The sequence below is a fragment of the Microtus oregoni genome, unplaced genomic scaffold (genome assembly GCF_018167655.1).
Source record: "Microtus oregoni isolate MIOR12 unplaced genomic scaffold, Mior012 000009F_ref0000495, whole genome shotgun sequence".
Classification (NCBI taxonomy): domain Eukaryota; kingdom Metazoa; phylum Chordata; class Mammalia; order Rodentia; family Cricetidae; genus Microtus; species Microtus oregoni.
The window spans coordinates 49,159,169-49,180,132 of NW_024543068.1; the positions used below are offsets into that span (position 1 = coordinate 49,159,169).

Here is a 20,964-nt window from a genome sequence, read left to right on the forward strand (position 1 = left end):
CCTCCTCCTCCACCGTGCCCCACCTTACTCTCTTCCTTCCTCCTCCACCATGCTCCACCTCACTCTCTTCCTTCCTCCTCCACTGTGCTCCATCTTACTCTCTTCCCTCCTCCCCCACCATGCTCCACCTCACTCTCTTCCCTCCTCCTCCACCGTGCCCCACCTCACTCTCTTCCCTCCTCCTCCACCGTGCTCCCTCTCACTTCATCCCTCCTCCTCCACCGTGCCCCACCTCACTCTCTTCCCTCCTCCTCCACCGTGCCCCACCTCACTCTCTTCCCTCCTCCTCCACCGTGCCCCACCTCACTTTCTTCCCTCCTCCTCCACCGTGCCCCACCTCACTCTCTTCCCTCCTCCTCCACCGTGCCCCACCTCACTCTCTTCCCTCCTCTTCCACCGTGCTCCACCTCACTCTCATCCCTCCTCCTCCACCATGCTCCCTCTCACTCTAGTCTCTCCCCCTCCCATTAGCCCCACTTGGTCCTTAAACAGCCCCACTTTGCCCATATGTTAAATATGCATGTATACATAGTTTTATGCATCTGTACAGTCTTCCTGACCTGAACACCAATTCTATCAATTTAGTACCTGAGTTCATTTGAGGCAGTTTCTCCTTTTCTACACATTAACATGCCTGATTTTCCTGATCAACAAGATCCCCCTGCTACCGCCAACAATGAATGTTAGAAACAGAACACACAAATATTTATAAATCTCCTCAAGTATGGTACCCATGTGTTTAAGTACATAGCAGGAACTTCATACATTTGTGTATTTCACACATCGCCAAACCTTGTGAGACAGTTTCATAACAGTGAATTGAAACTGCATACACACTGGTGCTTTGAATCATAAAATTCTCAAGTGACATTTTATTCTCGGCGATCTAAAGGAAGAGTTAGTTTCTGTTTCTAGATAGGTAAAGCACAGAAATAAGAAAATTAATATTCATTTAATCTCAATTTTAATGCTTTGTTTTTAACAATTTCATAAACTGTCTTACTAAAAACTTACAAATAAATGAAACCAACCCACACCAAGATTAGTCAAACCCAAACTTATACAACTAAGGGCATTTCTATACAGTTTAACAGACATTTGGATCAGAAGCTGTGCAACCTCATGTTCAATTTTACACTTCATTATTGAATATATTTTAATTATTAGATACCTTATTATAGTACCATTTCCAGGGTTGTGATGGCTAGTTTATGTCAACTTGACACACGCTAAACTCATCTGAGAACAGGAAACCTCAATTAAAACAGTGCCTCCGTAGGATAGAGCTGTAGGGAAACCTGGAGAGTCTTAATTAGTGATGACGTGGGAACAAGCTGAGGTGGCTCAGTGGGTAAATACTCCGAGCCTCAAGACCTGAATTCACTCCTGGGACCTATATCATAGAAGATGAGAACACAATCCCACAGATTACACTCTGACCTTCACACACCTGCCAGGACGTGCACAAATAGATTAGACAGACAGTTGGTAGGTAGGCAGGTACGTAGGTAGGTAAGAAGGTAGATGATAGACAGACAGACAGACAGACAGAAAAGAAGGAAGAAAGAAAGGAAAGAATTTTACAAGTTTTAAGGACATTTCTTCAATTTATACTGTTAGGCTAAGAATTGATTTTTCCCTAAAACTCACTCTGCAGACTAGGCTGGACTCACAGCTCTGCCTGCCTCTGCCTCCTGAGTGCTGGGGTTAAAGGTGTGCGCTTTAAGGGTCAATTATTCAGATAAATCTTTTAGTTAGTTTCAGTTATCTAAAGTATGTGATCAATAACTGTTTCTGGGCTCTTGATTTTCCATTTCCTACAAAAACTATAATCTGGGATTAATTTAATTTAGTAGCTACGTGTGGATCATAACAAATAACACTCTGGAATAGCTAGGTGGAGGCAGGTAAGACGGCTTAGAGGACAAAAGGGGGTTGCTATGAAAGTCTGGCAACCTGAATTTCTTCCATGGACCCACATAAAGTATAAGGAGAGAAGCCACTCCAAAAAGTTGGCCTCTGGCATCCACAAAGGTATATGGCACACAATCCAGACAGACCACACACACACACACACACACACACAGAGCTCATTGGAACGATAAAAAGATGGAGGAAAGAGGGGCTCTCTGAATGCATCCTTCTGATAAACGTAAATGAAATTTGTTAAAAGTTGACAAGTCTAAACCTCTAAGAGGTGTCAGGAAAAGTGTGACAAAATTCAATCCATAAGAGCACCTGAATATACTTACTTAAAGAACATTTGAACGTCTTGCCCTGACTGCTAGACCCTTGCAGATAATCAGAAAGGGCTCGGAACCCTTTCATCGTCTCTGAGGTACTTCACAATTCTTCATTTCTACGACATAGAAAAACACAAAGCAGCCATCCCTACAGAAACACAAATGAATTCCACCTAGTGGGATGGAGCAGATGCTGCCTTACTTGCTGATCAGGCCTGCATCTGCTGTAAGTGCACTGCACCATGCATGACTGTGTGCACCTCTGTGTGCTCACAATCACAGTCTAAGGAGATCATGCCATCTTAGCGAGCTCTTGCTAACTAATGAGCTAACTGAAGTCTTTGGGACTAGTTCGTTTTATATTTGAATAAAGGCCAAGATTAACCTTTCTTTGTAACTTCCCCTTCATGAAAACTAATTGAAAATGACTTTTGAGATAATGGTCATCTTTCATAAACACACTCTCTTAAAAGCTCACACTATGTCATGTCGTCTCATTTCTATTACTCAGTTAAAAGATGTTGCATGCTTCAGTAAATCCAAAAGTTATCACTGTGCTGGACTTCTGGTGTTTGTATTCCACCGGAACACCACAAAGAAAGCAAAAAAACCCAACATACAAAAAAGAACAGCCAATCAAATAGTAACACCATGTCTCCTCACATTTCTTGAGCCTTTTGGGTATCATCCCCACATATCCACTGGTCTCCAACCTCCCATCTTTTAGGTATATACAACTTGTCTTTACACATCAAACCACAGGAGTTAGCAATTACTGTTGGTACTAAAATGAGCATAACTCAAAACGTTGACTTTAAAATTACATTTATGCATACAAAACAGTAACAAACCACAGTCAAACCTGCGCTTGAGGACCTGGAGGTCTATTTCAGTAGCTCTGCAAATATCTGAGGCACGACAAGCCCAGGGTACAATCTTCGGAGCTGAATAATTTAGAAATTAAAGATGTATTCTATTTCTAACTAGAGACTTCTCAAAAAAGAACAATCTGTAATTGGAGGATAAACAAGGCAACATTTTTATAAATGTCAAAAACAGGCATTACTACAAATGGCAATTTGCTTATAATCAGAAACTGATAAGCATCATCATTTACTTAAGCACTAGAGCTAGGATTATCACTGTAGACTAATAGAAAGTAATCAATCTTAAAACGGAATGCTAAAATTTGAATGAAGCTAAATAATCCTTTAAAACACCAAACAACAACTGAACCAAGGTTATCTAATCTTGTCCTCTACAAGAGTAGTAATGGTGACTTGGTCTCGTGGGCAAGAAAGACTACCCAGTATGATGGGGCTGGCTTAAAGAAAAATAACAAACCCAAGAGTCCAGCACCTTGCAGCTCAGGAGGGCCACAGCTCATGGGGGGAGGGGTCACAGGTCATAGGTGGCACAGCTCGCTCGCGCAGGGGGGGGGGGTGTAGTCATAGCTTATGGGGGGTTACAGCTCACAGGGTGGCACAGCTCACGGAGGGGGTCACAGCTCACAGTGTCCTGGACACTGCTCTTGCTGAGTTGCTGAAAACACACCGACAGAGAACAGGTTGTTGAAAGGTGACATCTGAGCACGTAGTATTGTAAAATTCAGTAGAGCAGAGATGACTCAAAAGTCCAGTCAGCCTGCCAGTTTCTGGTAGGGGCAGGGAACTTAATCTTCCTGCCTCTCAAACCCTTCACTTGTAAAAGCCACGTAAATACACCTGATAGCTAAGGTTTGGGGGCTTTGTTCTTCTTGTTGTTTTGCATAACTAAAAACCTAATGTTCTCAATACTTACCAGAGTTATCAGTCAGATTGGCCACTAGATTATGCCTCTTAGTTATTTTCATAATGTACTGAAATAAAAAGAAGGAACTGTAGGTAGAAACCTAGGTTTTTAAAGTATAGAGTCAACCAGATTAATTTAAGTGTACCCAATGACAGGCTCTCCGCAAGTTTCAAGCTACAGGGTTTTGAGGACAACAGGGTCTGTACAGACACAGATCCCCCGCAGCCCTGGAGGTGACAAGGGCAGGCACTGGAGCGTATCACTGGCCTCTAACACACTTCTTTTCTCATTCCTAATGCCCTCCTTCTCTTTACAGAGTTACTGTGAAATCTCCTAATGTCACTAATTTGTCCCTTAAAGCAAACATATAAAATACTGCGTGACACATAAGAAACAGTCACCAGGTCCTTTACTTGCTTCAAGATATAGAATATAAATCACTGGGTTTCTAAAAGGAACCATACAACCTACAACATTTTCTAAAAGACTTAAACATGAATTTGCCATTTTTACCCCATAAAGCTTTTAGACTGTTTACCATTTTTCAATCTCCAGGATATGAATTAGTCAATAAGTAAATAAATAAAATTAGTCTTTTGACCCCTTGGTATACATTCTTTCTTTATAAAAAAAAAACAAATATTTTGTATACATTTCTATTAAATATACAAATAATTTCCACTTAATTTTAGTCTTTAAGACTACTTTTTAATAATCAAAAATCTGACTATTTTTTATATTTATTTACACATTGTATGCACATGTGAACACATGCATGTACCACAGTGCACATATGTAGGCTGGGGAACAGCTGGCAAAAGCCCATTCTCTCCTCCCACCACGTACCAGGGTCCCAGGAATCAAACTCAGGATATCAAACTTGGTGGCAAGTACCTGCAGAGCCATCACAAAAGCCCAGTTCCTAAGATTACTATTATTATTCCTTCAGCAATATCCATGCTAAATTTTCTACTTCAAGCCACTACTCCACCATCTTAAATCATAAAGGAAAATATCCTAAACGAGCAATAAAACTATCCTCCACTCTCTTACCCTTTGCCTCTCTGCTCTATTTCCCCTCAAAGAAACGATTTGCTCAGCAGTTTCCCCAAGCAGCAGCCATTCCTGGTTCCTCCCCCTCCCATCATGGCCACCGCCAGGCTCTTCCTCCGCTGTCACTCATCGCTGGCCACGCCTGCATCTCCAGCTGCTGGCAGAAGATGTCTACTTTCATGACAGTCTTTCAGAGCTTAAAATCTTCAATTTCTCTAAATCCTCCTAATCTCCTTGTATATAAATGTATATTTAGGGAACATCTAAGTACCCCACATTATTCTAACTTATCTGGAATCTTTATCATTTTACCATGGCTGGGCCAGAATTACGCTTCCTATTTTACATCATTTAACTCATGAGTTGTGATATTCTAAAATATAGTAAATAAAGTAAATACTATTTCTCTACTGGACAGTGGTTTCTGTTTGTTACGAAATGAAAACAGCACTCATTACACGTAATCTTTTCAGTTAATAAAGTATCCTTAGGCTACCAGTCCAGAAATGGAATTATGGTCAAAAGACATGCATTGCTAAAAGTCCTAATTAAATCTGACAAGGTGATCCCCAAAACAGCATGGTCACATCGCTGGCTTCGTGGCACAGGATCTTGTCCTACACCTGTTATAGATGCTGGTGAGCCACTAAGCGCTCACCTCATCATGCAGCTGGCTCAATCAACCCACTAAGGCTATGAAATACTCCTTTACGCAGCACATTATTGCTTGATGCGGCTCTCCTTTAACAGTAGCGTGCTGCTGCTTTGACCAGCAGGCGAGCAAACATCCAGATTCTTTTTTTTTTAATTTATTTATTTATTAAGAATTTCTGCCTCCTCCCCGCCACCGCCTCCCATTTCCCTCCCCCTCCCCCGATCAAGTCCCCCCCTCCTTCGTCAGCTCGAAGAGCAATCAGGGTTCCCTGACCTGTGGAAAGTCCAAGGACCACCCACCTCTATCCAGGTCTCATGTCCCTTTCCCTGTTACAGCAACCAAAATGAGCAACAAACATCTCTAACGCTATTATCTGTCATTATCAATTCTTATACTAAAACGTCACTTTGGTTTAAAATGTGTCCTTTTTAACTAAGTAGCAAGATCACAGGATATCCTACAAAAGGAACATAGGACATGTTCAGGTCTTGTTTGGGCAAAAATTTGCTGAGATTTCATGTGTGTAGCTTCCCTGTCATTTCTAGGAAGCACAGATTCACACAGCCTTCCTGGTCCCCTCCTCTTCAGTGATGCCCCTTGAGCCTTAGGGCAGGGGTTGTGTTTTAGATGTATCAGTTGGTTCTGGGCACCACACAATCTCTTGTTCTCCGTAGTTTGATCGCTTGTGGTTTTCTGTAATAGTCACCATCTGTTGCAAAGACAAATTTGTTTGATAAGAGGTAAAAGCTACACTTCTCTGTGGCTATAGGAAGAAATAAATACAAAGAACTACAGGCAACTAAAGAAGGTTATTTTTCAAGAGAAGAGCCCTTCCAACTGGGTATCCAATACCAGGGGGTCAGCCCTGAAGTCATATATCTTCAAGTATATAAGTAGCATTATTTCTAGGGCAGCCAGGGTACACTGTGGCCTCTCACTCACAGAGATCTGTCTGCCTCTGCCTCCGAGTGATGTACCACTACTACTCAGCTTGTTTAAGACTCTTAATGCTGTCAGGTGGTGGTGGCAAAATCATTTAATCCCTAAGGAGGCAGATCTTGAAGCCAGCCTGGTCAATAGAGTTAGTTCCAGGAAAGACAGGACTACAGAGAGAAACCCTGTCTTGAATCCCAATACTACTACTAATAATAATAATAAGTTCAAGAATTAAGGACAGTAGAACAAACCACAAGGAAAATGTGATGCAAGAACATAATGCAAGAAGGTGAGCGTGATAGCTCAGCAAATGAAGGTGCGTGTGGTCAAGCCTGATGGTTTGAGTTCAATACCCAGGACCCACAGTTGGTGGAAGGAGAGAATTAACTCTCAAGAACTGTCCTCCGACCACCATACCTCTCTCTCTCTCTCTCTCTCTCTCTCTCTCTCTCTCTGTGTGTGTGTGTGTGTGTGAGAGAGAGAGAGAGAGAGAGAAATTTTAATGTAATTTTTAAAACTGAATAAAGAAACATGATGCAAGTTTAATGCTAATTAAGTAATATTTTAAAAACTAAGGGGGGAAATCAGCATTTTTTAATTATTGTTAAGTTTGTATTGAAAACTAAAAGTAATTGTGGGATATTTAAAAATAAGTATTTACCCCTCTTTAAGTGGCAAAAGAAGAAAAGTTAAGTGTGATCATTTGAGATTTTTCAATGAGGAAAAACATTTCAATACTTTCTTTGATATCATTTGCCCTGGTTCTTACTCCCTGTGATTACCACAAAGGTCAGAGTCAGAAGAAATAATTTTATACGAATATTATATTCTTTATCTTATCAAAATTCAACCCTACTGTGCTTTTTCCATTATAAAAGTAATTAATGTCCAACTAACAGAAAATATAGAAAAATACATACTAAAGAATATTAAAAGGGAGAAAAAACCCATGTAAACTGCATAGACACATAGAAAAGGGGAGAGAAGAAGGAAGGGAGGTGAGGAAGAAGCCAGTGAGTGAGCTGAGGCTGGGAATCGTGCACACAGTGTAGGGTGTGATACTCAGGAAGCGTGTGCACACAGTGTAGGGTGTGATACTCAGGAACTGTGCACACACAGTGTAGAGTGTGATACTCAGGAACTGTGCACACAGTGTAGAGTGTGATACTCAGGAAGCGTGTCTACAGTGTAGGGTGTGATACTCAGGAACTGTGCACACACAGTGTAGGGTGTGATACTCAGGAACTGTGCACACACAGTGTAGAGTGTGATACTCAGGAAGCGTGTGCACACACAGTGTAGGGTGTGATACTCAGGAACTGTGCACACACAGTGTAGGGTGTGATACTCAGGAAGCGTGCACACACAGTGTAGAGTGTGATACTCAGGAAGCGTGTGCACACACAGTGTAGGGTGTGAGACTCAGGAACTGTGCACACAGTGTAGGGTGTGATACTCAGGAAGCGTGTCTACAGTGTAGAGTGTGATACTCAGGAAGCGTGTCCACACAGTGTAGAGTGTGATACTCAGGAACTGTGCACACACCGTGTAGAGTGTGATACTCAGGAAGCGTGTCTACAGTGTAGAGTGTGATACTCAGGAACTGTGCACACAGTGTAGGGTGTGATACTCAGGAAGCGTGTCTACAGTGTAGAGTGTGATACTCAGGAAGCGTGTCTACAGTGTAGGGTGTGATACTCAGGAACTGTGCACACAGTGTAGGGTGTAATACTCAGGAACTGTGCACACATAGTGTAGGGTGTGATACTCAGGAACTGTGCACACACAGTGTAGGGTGTGATACTCAGGAAGCGTGTCCACATAGTGTAGAGTGTGATACTCAGGAGGCTTGTCCACACAGTGTAGGGTGTAATACTCAAGAAGTGAGTTTTAAAGGCATCTTTATATTTATATATGTTTTAAAATACATGTATTTTACACAATCTTCTTTGAAAATAAACATCAAAATGAATAATTTCATATGCAAATATAAGTCACAAAATAAAATCATGTTATATGATTTGCTGATCATGACTTTACCAGTTTCCTCTTAGGCCTAATACCTGAAACCTAGGCTGGCAATGACCGCTGGCCAAGGCCCTGTCCTCCCCTCTCACAGGAGTGTCTCTTGCTCCTGCACATTTGCAAACTCATTTAGAAAGACAGGGGGTGACCTGGGACTGCATAAAGTCTACGGAGTTCCTTCACCTCTCCTCAGCTAAGCAGTTTTATAGCAAAAGACAAAGAGCTGAGGGGAGCTGTAGTACTATGTGTAAATACTTCTATAAGTAAATATTAATTAACAAATCAGAAATACAGGATCGCACAAACTGCAGAACTTAGAGATGAGTCTTATATCTCTGTGTAAAGATCAGCAAGATGGCTCACCAGGTCAGGGAACTTGCTACCAAGCCTGATAACATGAATTCCAGCCCTGGAGCCCACACGGTAGAAGAGAACAGGCTCCCATACATTGTTTACCTCTGCAAGTAGGTTGTCACACAATTTTCTCTCTCTCTCTCTTTCTCTTTGTCCCCAGCCCCCGTGTGTTTATATGTATAAACATTCACTAAATAAACAAATAAATAAATGTTTAAAAGTGGAGGAGGAATAAAATAACAACAGAAAGTTCTAGCTAAACAGAAGGTTCTAGCTGAACAAAAGGATCTAGCTAAACGCAGTATTTGGATAATGGAGTCAGGAGGGTGGCAAGTTCAAATCCTGACAGGACTACACAGTGAGACCCTGTTACAAACAACAGCAAGAGCAGTGGAAGCCTTTAGGTCTTATTAGCATGGAACCAGACAGACTGACAGATTTCATAGTGGGTTAGCAGAGCCCAGAGGCACTGGTCTCCATCCCTCTCTTGCTCTTTGGAGTTACTACTGGGAAAACCTCTAGGTATTTCATTTTCCTCCCTGGATAATGAGCCTTCCCTGACAGGGTTATTGGGGAGATTAACTAGGTAATGTTAACTAACTAGGTAATTAACTAGGTAAAGTGGTTGGAACAATCCCAGACGCACACTAAGCCCCAAATCTTTCCAACCTAGGATGTACACGTCTCAGAGACATACACAGATGTACAACAGGCGCCATTCATTTTAAAAGGAATATTCTGCTGTAGTTGAAGAGTTTTCTCTTTTTTACTTTTTCCTCCTACCCTACTGATCTGTTTAAGCACAATAAAGTTCAATGATATCTGATGTCTACACAGAAAATAATCACAGAGACGGTAAGCCATGAGGATCAGCCGCTACCTTGCTTTCTTTCTGAGATAAGAGCAAACATTACTTATGCAAAAATATTTCTGTTGACAATATATTCGTTGCTATGGCCTTTAGTTCTCATTCAAATTAGCAGTTAAATTGGGGGAAGGGGAGGGAAATGGGAGGCGGTGGCGGGGAAGAGACAGAAATCTTTAATAAATAAATAAATTTAAAAAAAAATTAGCAGTTATATTTTAGGCACTCAAGAAGTAGAAGCAAGAACCATCTTCCCAGCCTAGTTAGTACTACTTAAAGGTCTCAAGAAGCAACAAATTCCAAACAACACTTAACCTCCTTGATGCTGCCCAACAGAAGCCTGCTTCCAATTAAACTATATGAGATTGACAGGACGATATGGTTGGAGGAAAGCACCACACTGGAAAGAACTAAGTAGACCTGCACCAGGCAGAGTGGTGGTGAACGCCCAACATCCTCCCCTTGGAGGGAGAGGCAGGAACACCAGCAGTTCAAGGCCATCCCTGTGCATCTACAGACAGTCTGGGTTTGAGGCCCACTGGGACTCCATGAAACAGGGAGACAGAGAGAGAACTAGCCAGATTCAGAAAGAAAACATCGTATGTTTTCTCTTATTTGTAGAACTTAGATTTAAATATATAAGTGCAATAATATATATAATAAATTCTGTACAGACAGACAGAAACACAAAGAAATTAAAGAGGAAAAGATAAAAGGGAAGATGCAGCCTAAAGGGCAGAAAGGGGGAAACAAGAAAGGTTAATGGTATATAGGGGTCAAGCAGAAATGGGGAGCAGCAAGTATGGGGGAGAAAAATGGGGGCTTGTTTGGGGGGAGAATAAAAACAATGTACGATGATATATATGGATGAAAATGACACTGTAAACCCCATTTCTCTGTACATTAAATAAAACGTTTTTGAAAAGGGAACTCCTATCCAGATGAAATATGATGCAGGTCCAGAGAAACTGAGAGGGGAGAAAGTGAAACTACAAAGGATCAGGTAACAAGGTGAGTCTTTTCACCTCAGCTACAGACACTATGGGGATTACTCTCTCTTTGCTTCCATCAGGGGATCTACTGTTTTCCTATAAATGTCAGCTGAGCTGCACAGATTAACTGAGATGGTTCTCTACACTAGCTTCCAAGTACAGAAAGCTTATCTGTAAGTACACCATTCATTGTTAGTAGGAAGCTATCAACTCTGACTTCCCACGAACTAAAACATCCATGCAAGCAATATTTTGCAGGAGACAAGATGCATGCTCACTAACCTAGTTTCATTTCTATAAACCCACCACTTACTACTATGTAGAAGGAATTTGGCAGGCCATACTAGCTACACTTGATACCTAGTTCCCTCCAGTATCCATCAAGGAGCCTTAAATCACATCATTGCAAATATCTTTAGGTCTTAAGAGTTTTTATAGAAGAGAGAAATATTAAAAGGGTGTTTAGAGTATAGTACCACAAAAAAGTGAAAAGTAGAATGAATATGCAGTAGACATGCTGTAGATAAACCCCCAAAGACTGTCCACTAGGATGCAGAGAGTAACAGAACTCAAGAAGTTAAAGGTAAAGCCTCTAACATTGATTTCTGACTAAACATGACCATGAGATAATACCCGGAAGAGCACAACCCCAGTAGGAGCGGGAGTGCTAGGCTGAGCTGGAGGAACCTACGGAGTTGCATCATACACGGGTATGACACAGACAGCAGGAAAACACAAGGACCAGAGCTTTGAAGAAAATTCTAGAAGGCAAGAAAGCCAAGTGCTGTGGGCAAAGGCAAAAGAGAAGAGCAAGAAAGGGGCCAAGAAGCAGTCAGAGCGCTGAGAGAGCACAAGAAGAAAGCCCAGGTGTTCAGGGACAAAGAAAACATAAAAGAGAAAATGCTCCCAACCTCAATTTCTGCTAAAAGAGCACAAAGTGTCACACTGAAGCCACTAGACTTATCAATAGGAGGTCTGGGAATTAGTCCAAGGAGTGGCCGAGAAAATTAGAGATAGAAGGAAACTCAGATTTCGCCAGGCAGGGAGAGTAAACAGCTCCAGGACCTAAAAAGAATCCACAGGCTACCCTTGCCAGGTGTTTAGAAATAAATAAAAATTCAGTCTTAAATCATGACACAAATTGCTGTGTTCCTAGATAGGAGGAAGAGAGAAACTAAAGGTGTCTCTAAAAGTTTTAAATCTGGCTTGGCAGCACAGATATGAGGGTGCCAGAACATCAGCCTCAAATCCAAATCAGTAACCCAAAGCCCTTGAAGGACAGAGAGCTTCCGAGTCCCAGCTGTGCTGTGTGGGATCCACAGCAGAGTCCAGGATTTAGCATTTCAAATAAAGACTGTCTAGGAGCATGGGTATTTAAAATAAACTCTATGTATAATGACTTTGGATATAGTGTGGTAAACAAGTTTCATAAAATTAGGTTTTCTTTCATTTTTACTCTATTCCTTTTTACATTATTAGTGTAAATTCTCTCGTGAAACTAGACGATTCACAACTACATAGTTGACTGGCTTTATAATAGGAAATAAATACTGGGATGTGAGAATAGTATTCCGAAGAGTTCATCAGAGCCAATGCTGATCTATCACCTTAAAGGAGATGATTATGAAAAAGGTCGCCTGGGCAATTTAACGATTTTACCATTTAGTAAACTAATGTCCTACTGGATCAAATGGCTCACTCTGGTCACCTAGCTAGTGAGAAACAAACGGAAGACTAGAACAGAAAGTATGGATTTTCCACCTGACTCTACCTGCAGAAAAGTCAGGGGAAAAAAAGGTTTCAACTTTAAAATAGATTATAAGTTCAAAATACACAGCTTGGTCTGTGTCACATTTAATAAAACAACTTGCAAAAAGCATATCCCAAAACCTCTTTAAATTACCTCAGTTAACATATTTAGTTCTTTTCTTCACCAATCTGTAACTCAACTCTGAAAGTTTTAAAGTATAGGAGCTCATGATAAATAATTTTTTACTCTGTGTGTGTGTGTTCCAATTTATTTCAACTCAATCCAATTCAACTATACAGATATTCATTATACATACAAGCATTTACCTTTTTAAAGGGGAGTCCCGGTGGCTTCCCTACCGACTACCTAGCTTCCACAGTACCAGAAGGTACTATGGAGGACACTGCAAGAAAAATGTCTGCAACACTCTCACCCAGCTGCCAACACTGAGAACTGCGGTAACAAATGGGGTGGGGTGGGGAAGTGTCCACCAGTATTACCGTGGCAAAAACGTTACGTGTGTTACAAATTGCTTTCTCACTGGTAAAACACAGAAGCTCACAACTGACCAAAGTACAGAGAACAATTCTGAGGCATGCTCATTCACTAACAAGACTTCTACGTCATACTCCCTTCCCAAGGCTCAGGGAGCGTCAAAAAAGAGAGGAAGAATCAGAGGTTTGGGGAGACAGGAGCAGAACAGTATTTTCTATACACGATAGGACCACTGCATGCATGAACTGACTGCACGCGTGTTTGCCTGCAGGAAATGTGCATGGGATCAAGCCCCCCAGTATGGAGAAGGGAGGTGCTTAAGAACTCCGCTCCTGGCTGCAGAGCGGTTGACTGTTAACGGCTTCTGGTAGGTAGCTAGGTAGCGAGACTATTTTCTTTAGTGGAGTGGCATAGTAGATTAAACACACTCCCGTGGACGGTTCTCAACCTGTGGGTCGCACATCCTCACCGGGGGTCTTCTAAGCCCACCAGAAAACAAAAATAATAACATTACAATTCATAAAAGTGGCAAAATTACAGTTATAAAATAGCAACGGAAATAAATATATGTTTGGGGTCACCACTACATGAGGAGCTGTACTAGAGGGTCGCAGCATGAGGAAGGTTGAGAAGCCCTGCTCTACACCCAATAGCATGCTGTGGTCAGCACAAACTGGACTCAGTGGATTATTTAAGGGAGAAAGGGGGACAGGAGTTTGAAAGGGGTGGGGGAGGGCAGGAGTTTGGAAGAGGTGCTGGAGGGCAGGAGTTTGGAAGGGGTGGAGAGGTTAGGAGTGAATCTGGAGGAAGTTGGCAGAGAAGTGGAGATAGTGTGATAAAAACACATTGCATGAAATTCTCAAGGAAAACAAACGATTAAATAATAATACCCATTTGGAAGTGACATGAATTGGACATTCAAATAAAGATCATGAAATAACAAAGGCTAATACCAAGAAAGCAGTACTGATGAATATGATAATCACAGTGTATGTATGCAGGTACCCAAGTCGCTATGGAAACCTACATTTTGCCGTATTTTAGAAACTTAAGAGGACAGTCCAATGAAACCCCATGCATCCATCTCCAACATGGCAAGGTCAAACAATGTCCATTTTTGATTAGTCTATACATTAAAAGAGTACAAAAAAGGGGATACTTTATCAGGAAAAATTCAATTAATTTCATCTTCTTTATCCTCCGCCATTTGGCAGTGACAAGGAAGACCTAATGGTGCTTCTTAGACTGATATTCATGAAAAGATAAAAGTTACAAAGTTGGAAGTAAAGCTACAACATATACAATGTGATCTATCAAATTCTGGTATGATTTAAAGTCCTACCTTACTGAAGAAGCTATGGAAGCCTCACAGGAACATTATGGTGGACGTCAACCACAAATTCAGGCCCATCTGTAACAATTACCAACCAAAATTTCTACCTACTGTAACTTAGCAAAAATCTGCTTATCCTTATTCTTTCCACTTAAAAAGCACAGGTGGCCAGGCAGTAGTGGTGCATGCCTTTAATCCCAGCACTTGGGAGGTAGAGAAAGAGGCAGGCAGATCTCTAGGAGATCAACCACAGAGTTAATTCCAGGACTACAGAGAAACCCTGTCTCAAAAACAAAACAAACCAAAAAGCATAACTATCTAAAACACAAATAAAAGCAGAAGTCAGGTATGATGGTGCCTGCCTAAAGTCCCAACTCTCAGGAGGCTGAGACAAGAGTATCCAGGATTTCAAATCAAGGCCATCACGGGCTAAATTAATCAGTTCATTAGTAAGAAATAAACTAAATTCTGTTCTTGCTAATTTCCCATATTAAGTTGAACAAAAAACACTGTTTTAGCTTGTACAAACCAAAGTTTGTGCAGTAGATTAACAAGCGGATCCTGAGAGTTAGTTCTTTTCTAGATCTACCGTCCCCAGCCAAGTGCAGAGCTGATGAAAGGAGTAAGGGGATTTCTGATCAGATATGTTCGCTCCGCTCTGCAGAGATATCCTGGGTTCTCTCTAGTGAAACTATTATTGGTATACCAAATGGCATTACTGATAAAAACAAATCGTAATGCTGCCTCCCTTCTCAGCGGCCTATCACCTCGGTACGTCTTCACAGGGATGAGAGGTTGGGCCGTGGCGAGTGGAGTCAGACACGCACAGGTGACGGCCTTTCTAGGGTTTGGTCCGCGTGCTTTCCTCCACCTTGCATGGTGCTCCTGCACGTTACTTCAGGCAATGTGTTTACCTACTCCGAAGCCATTGCACTCTCAACTCCTGTCCCCTCCCTGCTATTACCTCCCACAGAGCAGCGGCTCAGCGCTGTCTGCGTCCTCTCCTCTCAGTACAGAATACTGTGGCATGAAGCTAAAGTCAGCCGTTGCCCCTGCCGTTCCTACTTTTACGGTAATGACAGCTAATAGTGATTAGATGCACATGAATGGCAGATTCAGTACCCATGTGCTAGGACATATTTACCAAAAGTAACATTTGATGGGCCTTTTGCATGGCATAAAGTCTATAATTTGTTAGAAAGGGTTATTACTAATTCTGCATCACAAAGAGATAATGTTGTGAAATTCAATCACAGTGTTGACCTGTGCTATGAGGGAAAGTCTGACTGTGTTTGGATTTCTCTCATACAAGCTTAGAACAGGAAGCTTTGATTCTGTCCAATTCCTACAGAACTAGTCACCCCTTACCTGTGTGACCATTCCCTTATGCGTGCCATTTCTAGCTCTGGGTTCTTTCTTCTCTGGTATGGACCACCCCTCTTTAAAATGCAGCTTCAATTCCCATTCTTTCCTTCTGCTCCTCCACTCCAGTGGCTCACTTATTTCAGTTATTACATCGTAGTTTTTCAGATAAGCTCACGCATCAGGCTCCGCTATGCCTTGACCACACAACATACATGATTAGAGACGACGCCTGGCCCTCGGTTCTAACACCTGACATTGGGCACTATACAAAGAAGGTTAGCCTGAAGAGGTGAGAAGCTGGAGCAGAGTTCTGAGGTGAGGGCTTGAGCAGCACTGGGGGAAGCTCGTCTACAGAGGCGGCCCACCATTAATCTGCATCATGCAATTATTACCTTCAGAGCCAATTTCAAGTTAGCCGTGGTCCAACTGTGTGTGGAATTAGGAAATGGTGCGCTACGTGCTTGACAATTGCTAACATAGTGAATAGCAAACTGCCAGAATCACGTACCCACAGGCCACATTTGTGACAAGTTTCAAAAAAATGCCTATTTTAAATGTATCTTCTTCAACATACTCTACCCAGCAGCAGGAAGTCCCAAGAACGGACGCTTTTGTCCGTTTTCTTTACTGTTGCATTCACAGAGGCCAACTCCATGCTCAAAACAAGCACATGGAAAACATTTGCTAGAGGAACTGTCAGTATTTTTAAATACAATAAACCATTATAACGTATTATATTTATAAACTAGGATAGAGACAAGATAAATTTAACTTGTGTTTGTGACAAGTTAAAGCTCACTGTGGATGTTAGCAGAAGTCATCCCTTATTTCACGGACGATGAAAACGGGGGCAGAGGGCATAGTTCAGCGCTCAGAGCTTATGTCATGTGAACAACAGCTGGGCCCCGGGTTCAACTCCCAGTACCATGAAAGGAAAACGGATCTGCAGATGCTAACTGACAAGTTAGTTAACACATAATCAAGTGAGCCTAGAACCTGGCCTCTTGGCACCTGATACAGTCCTTCTAACTACATAATGATGACCACCCCTTGAGTTACTACCGATCTGTCAACCTGGGGCAATGTTGCTAACATTCTGAAAGTCTTTCATGCTCCCCTAGATGTCAATGTACAACTGAACTATGTTTGATATAACGTCTAACAAACAACAAGCTAATTATAAGAATATCAATGACAAAAGAAAGGTCACAATTAGAGGAAATATTTCTTTATATATCAAATGACCTTTTCCTGAACATACCATCATAAACCAAGCCTGAATTCTTATTCATACCATCTTTAAATCTGTAGTCATCTCTGAATTTAATTATTGGGGTACTTTTCTTCCTAACTCATCATTAGGACAGAGGTCAAAGTATCTGATATTGATTCTGGAAACAATGTCCAAAACCTTCTCATAATTCAAAGTTCATAGGAACATAAAGTTCAAACTGCAAAAAAAAAAAATGGCCAAAAATCTATTTGCATGATTTTTAGTACTTGAATAACCAACCACACAGGTGTGAATTCTATAAATAACTATAAGGGAGTAGAAAATCTTTTTTTCACCGTTCTTTATAACCGAAGTGTTTTTTAATTGAGCCTGAACTATGCTACACAGAGACAAGGCCCAGTCTCCGAGGCAGAATCTCTCTTATGGACCCATCAAGCTGACCGTCCTTAGCGGCAATGCTATACCCAAACAGGACAGGAAGTGAACTCAAATTTAAGAACTGATCAGCAGCACAAAGAAATTCTAGGCACAAGAAATTCTTTTTTTCTATTTCAGTATTTGTCTCCTTAAAATTACATTATGATGAATTGTGCCAGAGAATGAGACCTCCTCAAAAACGAGAAACATCACCTTCCCCCCTTCTAGAGCAAAAGTGAACATGCAGAGAGAATTTCAGGAGGGCGAGTTCATTAGCCAATGTTCCGCTAACACCCAAGGCAAGTTTCTGACTTTGTTCCAGTATGATCTTATTATTTCCTAATTATCCATATTGCTTTTCTCCTTTTTGTTAAACTGAAGTTCACCAAAGCAGTTTAACCTTCCATTTGGAAGCATTAAATACACCCTCCTCCTTTGCTGATAATTGGCCCCTTTCTTTATTAACTAATTTCTCTCTTTGATTTATTACAAATCCTTTTTGGCCAAATTTGGATCCATTCTGTGCCTCACAGTCCTTCCCTTCCTTAGCTCGGTGAGCATGCTGCCACGATGGCCGCAGCCTGCAGACTACTTCTTCACGTTCTGACTGCTCTTTACGGATCCTCTCATAGAATAATGAATGTTTAATAAACCTGGAATGCTTTAATGATCCTTATTTAACTAGATGGCGAGATGGATGTGAGACAGCCTAGTCACACTAAATTGTTTTCTGCCGAACGGTTGTGACTTTTCAGCATGCCAAGTACGCAAACCTTTGCCATGGAACTTATGACCTCTAAAAGCACAGAATGCTGAATTATAATTAGCATATCCGTAGCCAAACCGAACTGAGCCACCTCCTCCGTCCGCAATTTTACCATCCATATGTGTTTTAATAAAGTGAAGTTTACAGCTGTGCTGTCGGTAAATATTAATGCGGCCTCTGAATTTGAGTAAATCTGTCACTATATTATGCAAAAGAGAACAGTCCATAATACGGGTCACTGAAGCTTCTCATTAATGGAAATAAACATTTCTTAAAGGTATAGTCCTCCACTTTGGGAAAGAGCTATTTTCTCCTGAGCTCCTAAGCTCCTGTAACTTTAGAGTCTCTTGCTCTAAACCCCTCCCGTTTCTTATCAGTCACTGACACATTTTCTAGCAACTGTCACTTCCACGCAGCAAACACAGTGTCTTTTCCTTAAAGAAGGAGAAAACTGGAAGGTAACTACTGACCTTGATCACGTGAATCTATGTGTAAGGGCAGGTTTAAGACTCCCTCCACCTTTGCAGGGTGTGAACCCTGAAACAGCACATGTACTGGGGTACCGCTCTTTTGGAAGAGCAAGTGGACAGTGTGTTTGCTAGTGAGATGCATCTCAAGCTGACAAGAAAGACAGTAATAACTACAAGACAGAAAAAAATGTAAAAACTCTGGTGGTGTGGCCCCTAATGGGCCAACCACACTCTAGTAGATGGCCCCATTCCCACACTGTATAGGCGACACAAACGGGACTTTATGGTTTGTTTGCTTTTTTTTTAAGGCACAATTTTGGGAAGGGGTGGGGGTTAGGGCATTCATCACAAAACAATCCTCCCCACCATCCTTTTGAGTCTTAATGCTCTGAGCTTATCATCTTGAAATTCCTCACACTTTGACTTGCTTTGTAAGTGAAGTCCAATGGGAGAGCTCTGGCCTGGGTTGAGAGCTTCCATGTCACGGTGAAGGATTTTTCTTTTATATTCAAACTCTGTTGGAAAGATTTTTGTATTACTTTCAAGCAGCCATAAAGCTTTTTCCTGCCTTCTGTGAAGTAACATCTGCTATTTTGTTTGTTTGTTTCAGTGATATATGACACTTTTGCCTTATGAGATATTTGTTATTCAATCATGTGACTAAAATGCACTGTTAGTTATTGTACCCTGATAAAAATTTCTAGAACCTGTGAGTCGTGTCTTTCATTACTTTTTAAAACTGGCCTTCCTCTATTCACAGAGAGCTCTTTCCACGCTCTCTGTCTCCCCTTCCTCTGGGACGCCCTAGATGGAGGCCGGCTTGTGACATCACAGTCACTAAAACACTCACCAGGTCCTTTCCTTCAGTGCTCCACAGATGACATGCATACTTCCCCTTACACATGCCATCAGGTCTCGCCTCCCACAGGGCTCGAACTTCCTGCCAAACCAACCATTATTCTAAAGGAATTTGCAACAGTTTCCATGTGTGGAATCCTTGAATTTTTTTGTGAACTTATGCATTCTTTCATCATTTTCAATGTATTGATTATGATTATATGATAGCCCACAGCTGACCATGACACTATATTGACTGCTACACAATCATCTACATCATTTATTTATTGTGTAAATTTTCTTTTTCTAGGTCATGTTCTGATATACAGTATATTAAAAGCCAGGTACTGCACTAAAAAAAAATAAATAATAATAAAAACTCTGCATGAGATTTGCTTTTTCTGGTAATGACAATAAAAATAAAGGCATATCACCTTAAAATTCAGAGGTTGTATTTTAATTTTTATAAATTAAAAGTGTCTCTGTAGTTTTTTCTACTTGCTAAGATCCAACCAAAAGCTTGGATTATTTTCTCTGCAACCCCAACATACTTTCTGAACTATAACTTATGATCTTTCAGCATAATAAAACTGCCAAAAACTGTTTCCAAAAACCAACCCAGCCACATAACCTTTGACCTACAGTCGGTCCTGCCAAGGGATGTGCTGGATGAGAAAAGCCTAGAGATTGAGGGAGTGGCCAACCAATGACTGGTCCAGCCTAAAATCCATGCCAGGAAAGTGTAAGCCCATCCCTGACACTGCCTGGAGCACCGTGACCCACAGGCTGGATGACCCAGAGACTTAGGATAAGAACCAAACACAACTGGACAAAAAAAAATGTCAGTATAATGATGCCTAACAATATTCTGCTATGCTCATAGATTGTGCCGGGTCCACTTGTCATCAGAGAGGCTGCATCCAGCAGCTGATGGGAACAGATGCAGATCCACAGCCAAACAATGCAAGGAGTTCAGAGAATCCTGCAGAAAATGGGGAGAAAAGATTGGAGGAGCCAGATGGACCAAAGAGCACAAGAAAACTCAGAGAATCAACTAACCTAGGCTCAGAGGGGTTCACAGAGACTGAATCAACAACCAGGGAGCATGCACGCGACTGACCTAGGACCTCTGCATGAACAACCAGGGAGCATGCACGCGACTGACCTAGGACCTCTGCATGAACAACCAGGGAGCATGCATGCGACTGACCTAGGACCTCTGCATGAACAACCAGGGAGCATGCATGCGACTGACCTGGGACCTCTGCATGAACAACCAGGGAGCCTGCACGCGACTGACCTAGGACCTCTGCATGAACAACCAGGGAGCATGCATGCGACTGACCTAGGACCTCTGCATGAACAACCAGGGAGCATGCATGC

The 20,964-nt window shown here is 41.6% G+C and overlaps 1 protein-coding gene across 5 annotated transcripts in view; it reads right to left on the bottom strand.

The window, feature by feature from the left end:
- Nucleotides 1–20,964, bottom strand: part of Immp2l (inner mitochondrial membrane peptidase subunit 2) — an 815,636-nt gene that overhangs the window by 710,190 nt on the left and 84,482 nt on the right. Inside the window, exon 5 of one of the 5 annotated variants that reach the window (XM_041658414.1) lies at nucleotides 19,112–19,259. The exons of the other annotated variants lie outside the window; for them this stretch is intronic. Coding sequence (XP_041514348.1) covers nucleotides 19,253–19,259 — 7 coding nt within the window. The 3' untranslated portion in view covers nucleotides 19,112–19,252. Of the gene's footprint in view, nucleotides 1–19,111; nucleotides 19,260–20,964 lie in introns of those variants that run through there. 5 annotated transcript variants of the gene reach the window in all.